At 42.0% G+C, this 14240-nt stretch overlaps 3 protein-coding genes across 3 annotated transcripts in view; 2 read left to right on the top strand and 1 right to left on the bottom strand.

Moving 5' to 3' along the window:
- LOC4346529 (uncharacterized) overlaps positions 1-3517 on the top strand; it is a 28955-nt gene extending 25438 nt beyond the window's left edge. Inside the window, exon 10 of the transcript XR_010735172.1 lies at positions 3426-3517. The gene's annotated coding sequence lies outside the window, so the exon portion shown is untranslated. The remainder of the gene's footprint in view (positions 1-3425) is intronic.
- Positions 2909-3271, top strand: LOC107277615 (putative cysteine proteinase inhibitor 11). The gene has a single exon (XM_015757085.3). The coding sequence runs from the start codon at positions 2909-2911 to the stop codon at positions 3269-3271; it is 363 nt and encodes a 120-aa protein (XP_015612571.1).
- Positions 3518-8003: 4486 nt separating the features above from the next.
- LOC4346527 (beta-fructofuranosidase, insoluble isoenzyme 7-like) lies at positions 8004-13583 on the bottom strand. The gene is made up of 5 exons (NM_001422709.1): positions 13302-13583; positions 13134-13142; positions 8750-10028; positions 8588-8681; positions 8004-8497 (listed from the first exon to the last, which is right to left on the bottom strand). The coding sequence occupies exons 1-5, from the start codon at positions 13459-13461 to the stop codon at positions 8249-8251; spliced, it is 1791 nt and encodes a 596-aa protein (NP_001409638.1). The 5' UTR covers positions 13462-13583; the 3' UTR covers positions 8004-8248.
- Between the last annotated feature and the right edge of the window lie 657 nt (positions 13584-14240).

The raw sequence follows: 14240 nt of genomic DNA, 5'->3' as shown, positions 1-14240 counted from the left end.
CCAGTGAGAAAACACGTCTGTAATATGGGAGAAAACAAGTTGGTTTGTAGGTGTCTTAGATGAAGTCGAATAAAGACGTGCTCTATATCAAACTCATATTTCTCGCCACAATCTGTAAAATTTTGACAATTTATTTGTTTGAGATTGTTTACATCTCTAAATATGCATTGCAAGTTCTTAAATCATTTTCTGAAAAATGATTTTTTGAATTTTCCAAATAACCTCATATTGAGACATTCTCTAAATAAAAAAGTTGTAGACGTCAACCAAATCTATAACTTAAAAGTGGATAACCTTTTTACTCCATCCGTTCCATATTATAAATCGTTCGAATTTTTTTCTAGTCAAACTTTTTTAAGTTTGACCAAATTTATAAAAAAATATAGTAATATTTTTAACATAAAACAAACAGATTATTAGAATATATTCAATGTTAAATATAATGAAACTAATTTGATATTTTAGATGTTACTAAATTTTTCTGTAAACTTGGTCAAATTTAATAAATTTTGGCTAGCAAAAAAAGTCAACCGACTTATAATATGAAATATGAAATGGATGGAGTATTTGGCATCGTCTACATAATATAATATGCGTTTCAAATTTTGAGATCTATTATGAAAAGATTTTTTCAGTGTTTCAAATGATTTCGGGCAGCGACATGTTAGTATATATTTTCAAACTTGGCCGATAGAGCCATAAATAAAAACATGCAAATAAAATCCTTCAAATAAATTTCAAACATAACTAAACATAAGTATAATATAGTTTTAATAATTATAGTATAATTAAATTGTCGCAATACTGATCCTGCACTGTACGATGTAACTTCTATATGCAAGCTTGTATATATATGACAAAAAAACGAAGGCGGATGCAGCAGCTAGTGCGTCTATCTTTCATGCACCCAAACCCCGGTCTTGAGTTTAATTCCTCGCCCCTGCTAGCATGACTCTTAAAGCATGCTCGATGGTTGAAAAATCGAAAACCTCTATCGGAGAAATGAAGCTCTTATACTGGGGAGGAGTGACACCACCTTTGGGATTCGGCTACGACGGGTGTGCAAAACGGAGCCAATGATTTAGCATGAAGTCGAAGTAAAAAAGGGAGAGATAAAAGTGTGAGAGAGATTTAAACAGGTTCGGGCCGCTAAGAGGCATGGTACCCTACTCCTGTGTTCTCGCTAGCTGAGAGGATGTGTACAGTGTGGTTTTTGGAGTTGTTCTGAGTGGGAGAGGATGTACTAATTTTCACTGAGTTGCAACTAGGATTCTAATCTAAATTAGATGAATGAAACAGGAAAATCATAACCTTTTTTTTCTATGGTCCTGGTCCTCCTTTTATAGCTACAAGCGGATGCAACAGTGGCTTGTTTTTTATAGATAGACCCCAATATAGGGGTTAGGTATGACTGTCTTATCATAGAGGAGCTAGAGGGACGTGGAGTAGCTCCTTTCTGCCTCCTTGCTCATTGCTTCGACACGTGCCTTTGGACTAGAAGACACGGACAAAAGGGGTATCCATTGGGCCTATTGCATGGTCAGCATGCACTATGTTATCGCATGTTGTATTGATTATATGTTGGGTTGGTATACGTAGTTTCACACCGAATGTGAGGCTTAATGGGGTCCATGCGTTGTTGCTCCTCGAGCACTTTGGGTTCGAGTGTAGCCCCAAGCACAGGAGGCAGTGGCTTGGGGACTGGCTGAGGATGTACCTCGAGCATAGTTCACAAGAGGGGGGGAGGGGGGACTTGGGGACTTGCTTAAGATGTGCCCCGAGCACAGCCCATAGAAGGGCCTGACTTGGGGATTCGCCGACGATGAACCCTAAGCACAACCGATGGAAACCATGCTTCGGGGCTTACTATATATATGCCCCAAACACCGTCCATGGAGGGTCATGCCACAGGGGCTCGCTGAAGATGTGCACCGAGTACAGCCCGTAGGGGGCTGTGCTGAAGGGCTCGATGGAGATGCGTCATGAGCACAACCCATGGGGGGTCGTGCTTAGAGGCAGGTGACGGGTTTATCGTGAATAGACAATCTCCATCCCTATTCTCTTTAGACGGAATGATATTAAACCACAGAGAAAGTTGAAGCCATATCACCACATGCCATAAAAAAGAATCACACCCACCACTATGGATGCACACACACATGACGTCTCGAAGAGACTCTCAATCCCTTTGTTGAGTGCCTCCGAGTGGCTGGCCAGTATATGTTGGGATCACCTAGAAGACAATGTTGACCACTAGAAAAATAATTAGCCGTATGTGAGAGCACTCATATCAAATTTAGGAATTTAATCTGGTTCTACTATAAGGAAACTAAGCTGCTGAGCTATGCAAAGTTATACTCACTTCGTTTCATATTGCAATCCACATTGATTTTTTTTCTTACTGAAACTTTTTTAAGTTTTAACGCCAAATTAGTTTCATTAAAACTAAATTTTAACATATTTTGATTATATGCTTATTTTATATTAAAAATGTTATTATATTTTTTCTATAAACCTGTTCAAACTTAAAAAAGTTTAACTAAAAACGAACTTATAATATAAAACGGAGAGAGTAGTATTTAAACCACAACCATACATGTCGTGTTAATTGCCAAAGGTATATATAGATCCTACTAGTTGTTGAATGTCCCCAACGTGATCCGTAGCTTTCAACTACAACCAAGTGTTGTACAAAATGTCGAGTTTGGAACTGATAGTATTTGACCATGTCATCAAACGAACTGTAAAAAAAATTCGATATGTCCCATAAATTAGAATTAATATATGCTAACTAGCCCTATATAAATGGCTCATCTAGCACAAGTGTTCTTCCAAGACCCAGCTGTCTCCACTGCACCCTAGCCTGCTGATCAGCTGCTCCCAAGTCCCAAATCGTTCTCGAATCGACATGGCGAGACACCCCGGGCTCCTGCTCATCCTCCTCGCAGCCGTTGCTGCCGTTGCCACCACCAGCCGCGCGCAGTGGGTCGGCGGGTGGAACGTGATCGAGGACGTTGCCGGCAACAATCAGATTCAGCGGGTCGGCGCGTGGGCGGTGGGGAAGCACAACCAGCTGGGGACCAATGACAGGCTGCAGTTCGTCCGCGTGGTCGCAGCCGAGGAGCAGGTGGTGCAGGGGTCCAACTATCTGGTTGTCATCGATGCTGCTAGCTCTCGCAAAAAGACGAGGGAGTTGTACGTGGCCGTTGTGGCTGACTTGGTCGGGGCGACCACCTACCAACTCAGCTCCTTCAAGCTGGCCACCAAATGATCTACCAAACATACATATGTGTTACCATCTCATATATACATATAGTTATATATGAGAAATTAATACATATGTGTTACCTGGATCGGATCTTTTTCAACATATGTATGTGTTTGTTGCATCGCTCGTATGTCCGTACGGTTCGTGCGTGATTGAGTCTGAAGATAGCCCACGCATTCGCGTGGGCTTGTGTCGTACGCTAAGTTTGAGACACTTATAGAAGCAAACATTTGCCACGATTTCTCTATATTTTTTTTTCATCGGCCTTAATTGCTTTTATAATTCTCTAACGTATTAGCTTTATAGTATATCATATTTGTGTTATGCCACGATTTCTTCATAATTTTTTTTCATCGGCATTAATTGCTTTTATAATTCTCCAAACCCATTAGCTTTATATTATATCATATTTAAATAATATTTATAAGCAATTATTTGTAATATTCTTCATCATTTGAAAATATGGTAGACTTATTTTCTTCAGAAAACATGTCAACAAAAGTAAAAGTAAGGTGTTTTGTCCAGATTCGTAGCTAGAGTTTATCTTTTTCTGGGACAGAGTAGTACGTACATTACGTACATGTGAATAACAAAATTGAAAAGCCAAAATTGAATTAGGCCATGTTTAGATTCTATGCCAAAACTTTACACCATGTTCACATCAGATGTTTGAACACCTGAATGAAATAATAAATATCGGCCAAAAAAAATAACTAATTGCACATATTGCGACTAATTTGCGAGACGAATATTTTAAGCCTAATTGCTCCATGATTTGACAATGTGATGCTACAGTAAACATTTGCTAATGACGGAATAATTAGACTTATAAATTCGTCTCGCGGTTTACTAACGAATTTTGTAATTAGTTTTTTTATTAGTGCCCAAACACCCCATGCGACACCCTATATAATACCCGATATGACACGCCAAAACTTTACACCCCTAAATCTAAACACCCCCTTAATCATCAGCCATGGCGGGACATACGAGCAAGAGCAGGATGACTACGGTGACTCCCTAGGGAAGTTTCCCTCCGTCCGGCCCTTAGCCGCGGTTCCGGCGGCGCTAGGTTATTTTAATCTCAATTAAGTTGGACGGCTAAAAATATTGGACCCACTGAATTAAGTAAAAATTGAGGGATGGATTTTATTAGCGTCACGTGGTAGCTTGAGAGCGTTTTATGGATTGGCATGTGGCAGTGTGAGAGCGTTTTAAGAAAGTTCATATGGACTTTTAGTATTCAACAATTAATATAAAACAAAATTATTAAATTATCTAATATTATTAAATTATTATAAATTATGGTCCTTGATGCAATAATTCAATAACATAATCCGGGTTATCGAATTTTGTTATAGTTCCTCCGTTTCACAATATAAGACTTTCCAGCATTACCCATATTCATATAGATATTAATGAATCTAAACATATATGTGTCTAGATTCATTAGCATCTATATGAATGGGGGCAATGCTAGAAAATTTTACATTGTGAAACAGAGGGAGTATTTATTAAGAGAAAGCGGGCTAATCTAATGGTCTAACATATTGCGTGTTTTTATAGTATAGAAAATCTTATTTTAAAAAGATGGTCTAATTTTTTCTTCTGATGTGCATACATATAAATTTTAAGTGCGTTATAGTTCTTTTACATACGTAAGCATGTTTTTATTTTTTTAGTAGGTTTTTTTATAGTTTTTCTTCTCGTACTTACGTACGGTTCTTGATTTTTTAAATGAACAGTTCCGTAGCTTTTTCCATCATAAGTAGGCACGCTAGTTTTAACCATAAGCACGGGATATTAACAGGAAGCAAATAGATCTAATTTACCGGTCTAAAATTATGGGCCCTTTAATTTAAATGAAAATCAACGGTGAGATTATAAAATGCCATGTGGCGACTTAGGAGCGTTCGTAGGGACGCCACATGGCGGTTTAGGAGCGTTTATAGAAAGATTAATGGACTTTTAGTATATAATAGATAGATAGATAGATAGATAGATAGATAGATAGATAGATAGATAGATAATAGATAGATAGATAGATAGATAGATAGATATGCACAACACATAAGGTGTATTGCTTTAATTTGTATGATTTTTCTTGAACAGTAAGAAACATATACGCTTATAACACGCGCAAATTCAAGCTGTGCATATACACGTCCTATCCTTGTGAGCACGTAGTGAAACACTAGGTTGACATATCTTTAGAGTAACAAAGTCATCGCGGGTGACTCGTTGTCGATGGATACATCATTTTTCACCGAAAGAATATTGACCGTACATGGGAGTACCCTAATTTTTCCCCTCTTCGAGTTCAACTTTTGGATGCTTTTCATTTTAATTTATCGGCCATTTCGTAATTTCGACATTTCTATCATGCAAAACTATTTCATTTTTATTTGGTTTCCACATGGACAACATATTCTACGCATACAAGTCTTCACTTACACACCAACTAATAAATACCAAAAAAAACTTAAAAAATTAGTACATATAGTAGTATTACATCTACGCATAAAGTCATATCTTACAAAATCATCATACATAGACCAAGGAGAAAAACAAAATTTCGTCAGAAGTTTTCGGTCATATGTGTTAGTTGGTGTGTAGGATGTGTACACGAAGCTGTGTACACAACATATGTTCCCATCAACTTTTACATAGTTATATGATTTACGTGGAAGACTAGTGTTACCACTAAAATTTGACATCTAGACTCGAAATATGAACACATTGCCAAAGCTTGAAAAGAACCTGGTTTTCTTCGTGGGACCGGTCTAACCAGAGGCTCGTGGCCAGTCAGACCGCTGAGTCCGAGTTCAGGTCGAATTTCGCCAGGTCTCGGATTTTGCCACCTCCCACGCTGGTCCACCGTGGCCGCCATGTGGCTGCCACATGGTGCGCCCACGGCCGGTGCATGCGAGGACCTAGTCCACTATGCGCTCGTCGACCTTAGTCACTGATAGGTGGGGCCTGCTTATAGCAAAGAGACATGTGTAGCGTGGCAATAGTGGGATCTATCTATAACAACCAAACTGTGAGCATGGCAATAAAGGTCGACCTATTACCACGTTTGAGGTCTGTGGCAATACACATTAGCACTTATTACCACGCTTTGGTGCGATGCGACTAGTTCCTACGACAACGACATCTGGTGTTGCAATATGTTGTATTACCACCAACCAACCGTTGCCTTATCTGTTAATTGCCACGGTTCATTCAGTTGCAACAGGAGTTTTTATTTACAACGACAAAGTGATCCAGTGGTAAAAACCATATTGCTACGGACTTTTGCGCCATGAGCCCTAACGACAAAAATCCATTGCAATTGTACCTATTGCAACGGTTTTGGGCATATTGCAACAAATTCTTGCCGTTGCATAAGCCCGATTTCCTAGTAGTGCATCCCCATCGTATTCTGCGCGTACGCTTTTCAAAATGCTAAACGTTGTGTTTTCTGTAAAAATGAAAGTTGCTTAAAAAAATCATATTGATCCATTTTCGAAAAAAATTAGCTAATACTTGATTAATCACGTGCTAATGGATTGCTCTGTTTTCCGTAAGTATTGTGCATGTTGGGAAGAGGGGATTCCGAACGCAACCTAAGATGGGCTTAGAAAAGATTAGAACCGACAAGCAGAGACGATTTAGAGATCAAACTGACGTCTAGCCCGATTTAGACTGGTTTGTAGATAACCAACTTTCTCGTAAGCGAATTGGAAGGTTCATGGAACAAAACTACAAAGGATATCATGCTCTTGCAAAAAAGATGGACGATTTACAACCAAATTGATAAAGATGGATGAACTAGTTATTAGGTATATGGTAAACTAGAAAATATGACTGAAAGTAAGTAAAGGAACGATTTGATGATTTGATTGATTGTGTTAGTTCGAGTATTTGTATGCATCGACTGGGTGTAATCAAACAGGTTCGCTCTTTTGTAAGTGTACTAGTAAGTGCACGTACAACGCACATTATTAAGTAATATAAATTTAATCTAGTATACTGCAACCGCAAGAATATACTCATTACAGAATATCATCAGAAGCAGGAGTACATTTTCTTTTTTAAAAAAATAACTTTTCATGTCAGTTGAATTAACCAAATATCTTTTTAACAGATGTGCCAGCTTTACATGTGCTTTACAATAAGTCTAATTCAACTAACATTCAGCTAAAAGTCCAAAGAAAAATACAAATATGGAATAAAGGTTACACCATTCCAATCCAAATTCACTTTCATGCTGACACACTTATTGTTGGACACATAAGAGTTGAATAAGATCAGGGCATATGTTATGCATAAAAAATCTTTCTCTTTTTCCTCTTCCACCAACAATTGATCATAATCATTTTTTTAAAGTGGTCTGAATTTCATCTTCATTTTTTAAAGTGTTCTAGAGTTCATCAATATAGTTTCTACAAATAATAATACTCCCATATAAGTAATTATACATAAACAAACAAAAAAAAAGCATCGGAGCATACCAAACTAGTTCTTACCATTTTTTATCGGAGACATGTTCAGAATGTATTCTGGCAAATGAATAAGTCGTTTGACTTTTTTATAGTCAAAAGTCTGTAGGTTTGATCAAATTTATATAAAAAATTAGCAACAATTATAACACCAAATTATTTTCATTAAATTTAAAATTAAATATATTTATTTTGTATTAAAAATATTACTATATTTTTCTACAAATTTAATCAAACTTAAAGAAATGAACTAAGAGAAAAGCCGAACAATTTATAGATGAAACGCAGGGAATACGTACTATAACAAAAGAGCAAAACATATAAAGCACGTGACGTATACTATCGAATGATTTCTTTTGTGCTCTTCTTTCTGTCACAGATCATACACCCTGTTCACAACAATCGAACAAATCACCACACAACCAATCGGCTGCACGATGCCATCAAACTATCGAACCAACTGTGCCAGTGCCGGCCAGCCGCTTCAGGCCTCAGATCACTGCGTCGTGCGTGTCGGCTCCAACTCCAACGCCGGCGCAACAAGGCCGTGGTGGTCTCCAACAACAACGTTGACGGTCGCCGTCGCCAGGTCCCACGCCTCCAGCTTGGCCACCTTAACGGCGTCGCTCCCGTTGTTGAACACGTACAAATGGCTGCTGCTCGTCGCCACGTGCTCCGGGTAAACCCGCGCCGTGATGCACGCCCGCCCGCCGCCGCCGAAGCTCTCCACCACCGAATGGTCAATCTGTCCAATAAAAAGAAAGAAAAACACCAAGGTTCGATGAATCAATTGAAGCTGTAAGTCTGTGGCTCTGAATGTTTGCGAAGAACTCACCAACGTTCTCAGCGATATGGTTTTGTGATCGTCGATGTCCATGTCCACGAATCCGCCGTAAGCCGGCTTGTACACCCCTGCTCTTGTCGACGACCTGAAATTACATGTTGTCAGTTCTAATACTAGTAGAGATGAACAATGGAAAATTATTAGCCTTCTTACTTTGTCAAGTCGGTGCACATAAGAAGCTTGTACTTGTCATGGTGCCTGAACACCCTGAAGAAGACGGCGGTGTGCTCGTGCAGGTCGCCGGAGGCCATTACGAGGAGCCCGAACGGGCCGACGCCGCCCCGCACGGCGGCGCCCTTCTCACCGCACAGCTTCTGGGGATCCAGCAGCCGGTTGGGGTCGTCCACCCTCTCGGCCTCCTCCAGGCTCGGAATCTTGAACACCACCTCCACGTCCGCCTGCGAGCTCGCCACGCCGACGATCTCCTGCACCGCGCCGGCGCCTAGCCTGGTGCCTTGCCAGAGACCGGCGCGCTTCCTCCTCAGCGTCTTGATCTCCTCGATCGGCCACTGCAGCAGCTGCTTGCCGTCCTTGGCTAGCCACATCTTCCTCGGGAATGTCTGCACGCCGGACCAGCCGCGGGCGACGTCGTCGGCCTGGCTGTCGGACTCGTTCGCCCACGCCCACAGAACGCGCCGGTTCTTGCGCACGTCGAAGAACGACTTGGACGCGTACACGTGCCCGTAGTCCAGCCGCCGCCAGCTCCGGCAGTCGTCGCCGCGCTCAGGCTCCGCCGGCGAGAAGGCGTCTGCCGCGTCGTCGTACGTGCCGACCATGTAGTAGTCCTGGAGCGTGTCCATCACGCTCAGCTTCAGGACGTGGCGCACGCCGCCGGCGCCGTTCGCCGACGTGTCGAGGCCATCCTCGCCGCGCTCCGCTACGGGGAACAGGTCCGGGCACTCCACCATGCCCGCGGCGCGCGACGCGTGCAGCGGCGCGGCGTTCCGCTCCCACCGGACGAAGTCCTTGCTCCTGTAGACGAGCGTGGACGCGACGCCGTCCACCTCGGCGGAGACGGCGATCCGCCACAGGCCGTCACGGCCGAGCCATGCCGTCGAGGGGTCACGGAACTTGTCGCCGGGGACATCGGCCGGGAGCGCGATGACCGGATTGTACGCGGGCTTCTCCCACTCGCGGAGGAGCGGATCGGAGGGGTTCTTGGCGAAGGCGACGTTCTGGACCTGCTCCTTGCTGGCGTCGATGCCGGTGTAGAGGATGGCCGGGAGGGCGCCGGGGAGGATGGTGGCGGAGCCCGACCAGCAGCCATTGGCGTCGAAAGGCGAGGTGGGGTCGAGCGCGGTGTCGAGAGCGGCCCAGTTGAGGAGGTCGCCGGAGACGGAGTGGCCCCAGGAGAGGTTGCCGATGTCCCAGAGCGCGCTATGCGGGTTGTACTGGTAGAACAAATGGTACATACCGTTATGGTACATAGGCCCTGCATGTGTGAATCAATAACTGTAAGTACATTTTTAACATGCAATGAGAGGTGAAAATAAGACGGAGAGAAAATTACCCAAATACATCCATTAAATTGGAGATGGTAGGGAGTGAGTGGGTACTTGATGGTAAAATAGAGAGAAACTTAAATGAGATATGATTGATGTGGTAGGTATTATGGTAGAATTGCACCTATTTTAGGATAAAATTTGAATCTACAATTACACTTATAGCGGGACCGAAGTAGTACCATATTAGTTCGGGATAAGTACCATAAGTAGTTTATCGGCTAAGGGCCTGTTTTTTTTGTTCATTATTCAAAGTACAATATATGAACTAACTACTCCCTTTATCCAAAAGTTTTAAACATATTTTATTTTCTTTTTCTCTAAATGAGATGGGTGTATTTGTAGTCTTCATATATCTAGAGGTTCATTTTGTAGTGTTAGAATTGTTAAGCGGAACCCGGTCAGTCATTCAGTTACATGTATACTTAATTTGTTACATACAAGATGATTTAATTTTTCTTTGAACTTGATAAAAAAATAATATGTCTTAGGTTTTTGTATGGAGAGATTATTATAAAGTTGGAAAATAAATTTAAAATATATTTTTAAATTCATATACAGAAAGATTTTTTTAAACACGTACTGTTCGCTAGCTCAGGGAGCATGTCATATTAATCCATTATTCAATTCCTTAAAAAAAGGGTCTAATTCTAAATGTGAGTATCCAATAACTCTAATTTTTCAAATCGTGCAATTACCACCATGTTGATTTTGGTAATTAATGATAAATGTTAATTATGGATTAACTATTTTATTGGAGTGAGATAATTTTAGTATGGACCTCATTGTGTGCATTGATAATTTTAGTACGGACCACATTATGTTCATGTTATGGATTATTACCATGGAATAAAAATGATGGTACAAAGCATTGGGATGAAGTGATAAATCTAACTTTTCATTCAGATGCATGAGGGTACTTGGTTTGGTTGAAATCATATTCTATTGTCTAACCATGGCCAGTCTGACCAAAGAGGACATGCTGGTCTTACCACGCCCTATGCGCCAGTTTTACCGAGGGCTCCGACTGGTCTGGCTGCGGTGTGCATGCCAATTTGATCGGGTCGAACTCGGTCAGACTGAGCGCCCATGGAGCCGGTAGGGTGGCCCTCTCTTGGCGATCCAAAACTGCTAAAGCCGAGACTAGTCTAACCGGTGGCAGCTTGGTCTTATTGGAGCCGCCGACAGCCTAATCGGACGGCTATGGCAGTCACACCGGTGGTCCAATCGAGGCTAGTCTGACCGACCTCCCCTTGGCGATATAACCATTAGGTTGTGGTAAGTTGGGTTTTTGCCTCCAATAGCTACTTCGGGACCGACTCCCACCTTGCCCATCCTTTGACGTAGTGGTTTAGAGGATTCGTGGTTTGAGCGGTGAAGTTGGGCTCGCCTTAGTGGAGATTAGGAAACCAGTGAGTTTCCAAAGCTTGGGTGAAAAATTCCTTGTCTCTTATCTCATTTACTTATCATTTACATACATACAATTTACTCTCATACAGACTACTTGAACCCTTATCAGCCTAGAATTGCAAAACTTAATCTAGTTGCTTAGTTAGTTTCATCCTTCACCAAAACTAGCAACCTTAGCTTAGTTTTGATTAGGTGTCAACTATTTTATTTTTAATATCACCTACTCAACCCCCCACCCCAAGTCGACATCTTGATCCTAAAAGCTCAATTGCTAGAAATGAACTGGTTCTACGAGGACCAAGCTGAGGAGCAAGAGTTCCACGAGAAGAAGAGTGCCATGTCTATCACACATAGAATCCATCGACACCCTTTGCAAGAAGAGGTCCAGCTCTGGAGCTTGTGAAAGGCAGTGGCGGCGGCTCAGGGAGTCAAGGAGTTGTGGCGGTGGTGGCTTTCCCTTCTTCTCTCATCCTCTCTCCCACCAAATCCCCTCTCTTCGAGCTATGCCACAATTCCGAATCTCATGCATAGACATCACCGAGTCCAAGCTCATGGCTTCGGTGAGATCCACGCCTCATACACGACTACCGTGAATCATCTCATGCTCCATGCATGTGTGACTTTGGTAAAGAGGTGCGGGTGCAAAGGAGGCATACGAGCTGGATGCGCTGAGAGAGAAGGTACAGAGGGGAAGAGGAAAGGTGGAGGAAGAAGATAGATGAACTGTAAGTGACATACGGGTTCCACCTATTTTAAAATTAATTTTGGTTGGTTGGACTGTCATGTTGATGCTATGTTGGTGAAAACCATCCTATGTTGGACCAGAGGAGGGGATAAAGCGAATGGTATTGAAAATTGAAGGGTTCCAATCACCTAGTTCTAAAATATAGGGTTGTGACGGTAAACAAAGTGAATAGTTCATAACGATCAACTGGACTTATCCATTTTTAAGGTAACATGTATACTATAGACAGGCCTACACTTCAGCCGTATTGAAAAAAAAAATCGGAGGGGGTAAAATTACTAATATCAGGTGAAAAAATTGAAATATTGCTGACATTGAACTAAATATGAAATATACCAAAATATTTGAGTGGAACTGTTCTTTTGGAGGGTTGAAATTACTGAAATTTTGGTACATAAAATTTCCGACTAAGAAAATATACTGTGTAAAATTGTAGTAGCAGGCTAGCAGCAGTGAGCAAGCAATCCTGTGGCATATGCTGCCTTTTATAATTTATTGAAAGGAGATAACAAATCATGAATTGGAAATCAAAATGCACAATGTGACTACGGGCGAGACAAATTAGAGAAAACTGCAGTGTTATGGACATGGTGTCACTAAAATCTACTGAGTTTGAACAGAATGATATTTCTTTTTCAGTTATGGCCAAATGGTTGAGGAACACTTGTCAATCCACCCTAGCATCGCTGACCACACATCTCCAAATGGATAAGCTTAACCTATTCTGATGTCCAAATCGATGCTTATGCCCGGCTAATCGAGGCATATAAGGGAACCAGGAAAGGACATAGTTTTTGCAATTCTATTAGAGAACAATTATGCAAAACCTCCAGTAATCAGAGGAAAGATAAGAAGAAAGAGGAACAGGAAGAGATCGTACCATTCGGATCTGCTCGATCGGCATCATCATCGGCCATCATAAATCCAATCCATCCGAATCAGCAGCAATTCGGCCCCGATCAGACAGGAAAAGCGATTAGTTTGGCTAAATCCGGAACTGGATCAAAGCGATTAATCACAAGAACGACTCGGGGAGAAGAGATGATACCATTCTGCCAGTTCTTTGCAGGCTGGAAGTGATAGGCAGTTCTTCTGGCATGGTTGGCCGTGTCCGCCTCCGTGGGAGCTCGCCGGAGCGAGGAGGTCGACGCAAGAAGAAGGAAGAGGTGGAAGGAGGCGGCGCAGACGGCAAGGCCTAATCTCGCCATGGCCGCCGCTGGAGGAGAGGGAGAAGAAGAACGAGCTGATCGCCTTCTTGTTGGTGTCTCTGCTTCTGCTCTGAAACTCTGAAGAAAACGCCTGTTTGGTTGGTGCCCTGAGTCATGAGTCTGAGAAAAAAGCATGCCTGGGTGGAAGAAAATCTATAAAATGTTTTCCCTGATCAGGCATATAAGAGGGTTTGTTGTTTGGTTGGTACCCTGGAAACGAGCCTGAGAGCATGAAACCATGTGAAAGCAAACAAGAAAATATAAAATATTGCAATCTCAACCGGTTAGTACAAGTAAACATTCTGAAATGACGCCATGCAACTAGAATATTCCAACCTCACCTAATCTACCTTCTTTAATTCGGTTGCCTGAGTCAGGCCACCCAATTCAAGCGCCTGAGCCTGAGCAACCACGCCTGTATCTAGCACCTTCTCAGGACTTGAACCAAACAGACCAATGAAAATGTCAGGCATGCTTCAGCTCAGGCGAATTTGCTTCAGGGCAGCAACCAAACAGACCCACAGCCTACGAAGTCTGAATGTTTATTAGCTTTAGGCTAATTATTTCTTAGTACCAATTGCAATTTTGTATGTAAATCTTCATCGGATTCACATGCAACTGTGCTGTAGGAGAGATGTAGATTCGAATTCTCTGCTGTTCGTTTTATGATGACCTGGTGGTTAAACTTTGGAAATTCAGAGGTATTACGATCCGATCGGGGTCTTTTTTTTTCTTAAAGGTAACCGGCCAGATGACAAATCAAGATTGGGGTTTGGAAA

This window comes from Oryza sativa, chromosome 9 (assembly GCF_034140825.1).
Source record: "Oryza sativa Japonica Group chromosome 9, ASM3414082v1".
Taxonomy (NCBI): Eukaryota; Viridiplantae; Streptophyta; class Magnoliopsida; order Poales; family Poaceae; genus Oryza; species Oryza sativa.
The sequence above is the reverse complement of the archived record's forward strand: the minus strand, read 5'-3'. Positions and strand labels throughout refer to the sequence as shown.

Bases quoted from the DNA above. Each gene is read 5' to 3' on its own strand.
- LOC107277615 (XM_015757085.3), top strand. From the start codon at position 2,909: ATGGCGAGACACCCCGGGCTCCTGCTCATCCTCCTCGCAGCCGTTGCT.
- LOC4346527 (NM_001422709.1), bottom strand. From the start codon at position 13,461: ATGGCGAGATTAGGCCTTGCCGTCTGCGCCGCCTCCTTCCACCTCTTC. The intron at 8,682-8,749 runs GTAAGAAGGCTA...ATGTAATTTCAG, and splicing joins ATGTGCACCGACTTGACAAA to GTCGTCGACAAGAGCAGGGG. The intron at 8,498-8,587 runs GTGAGTTCTTCG...TTTATTGGACAG, and splicing joins CCATATCGCTGAGAACGTTG to ATTGACCATTCGGTGGTGGA.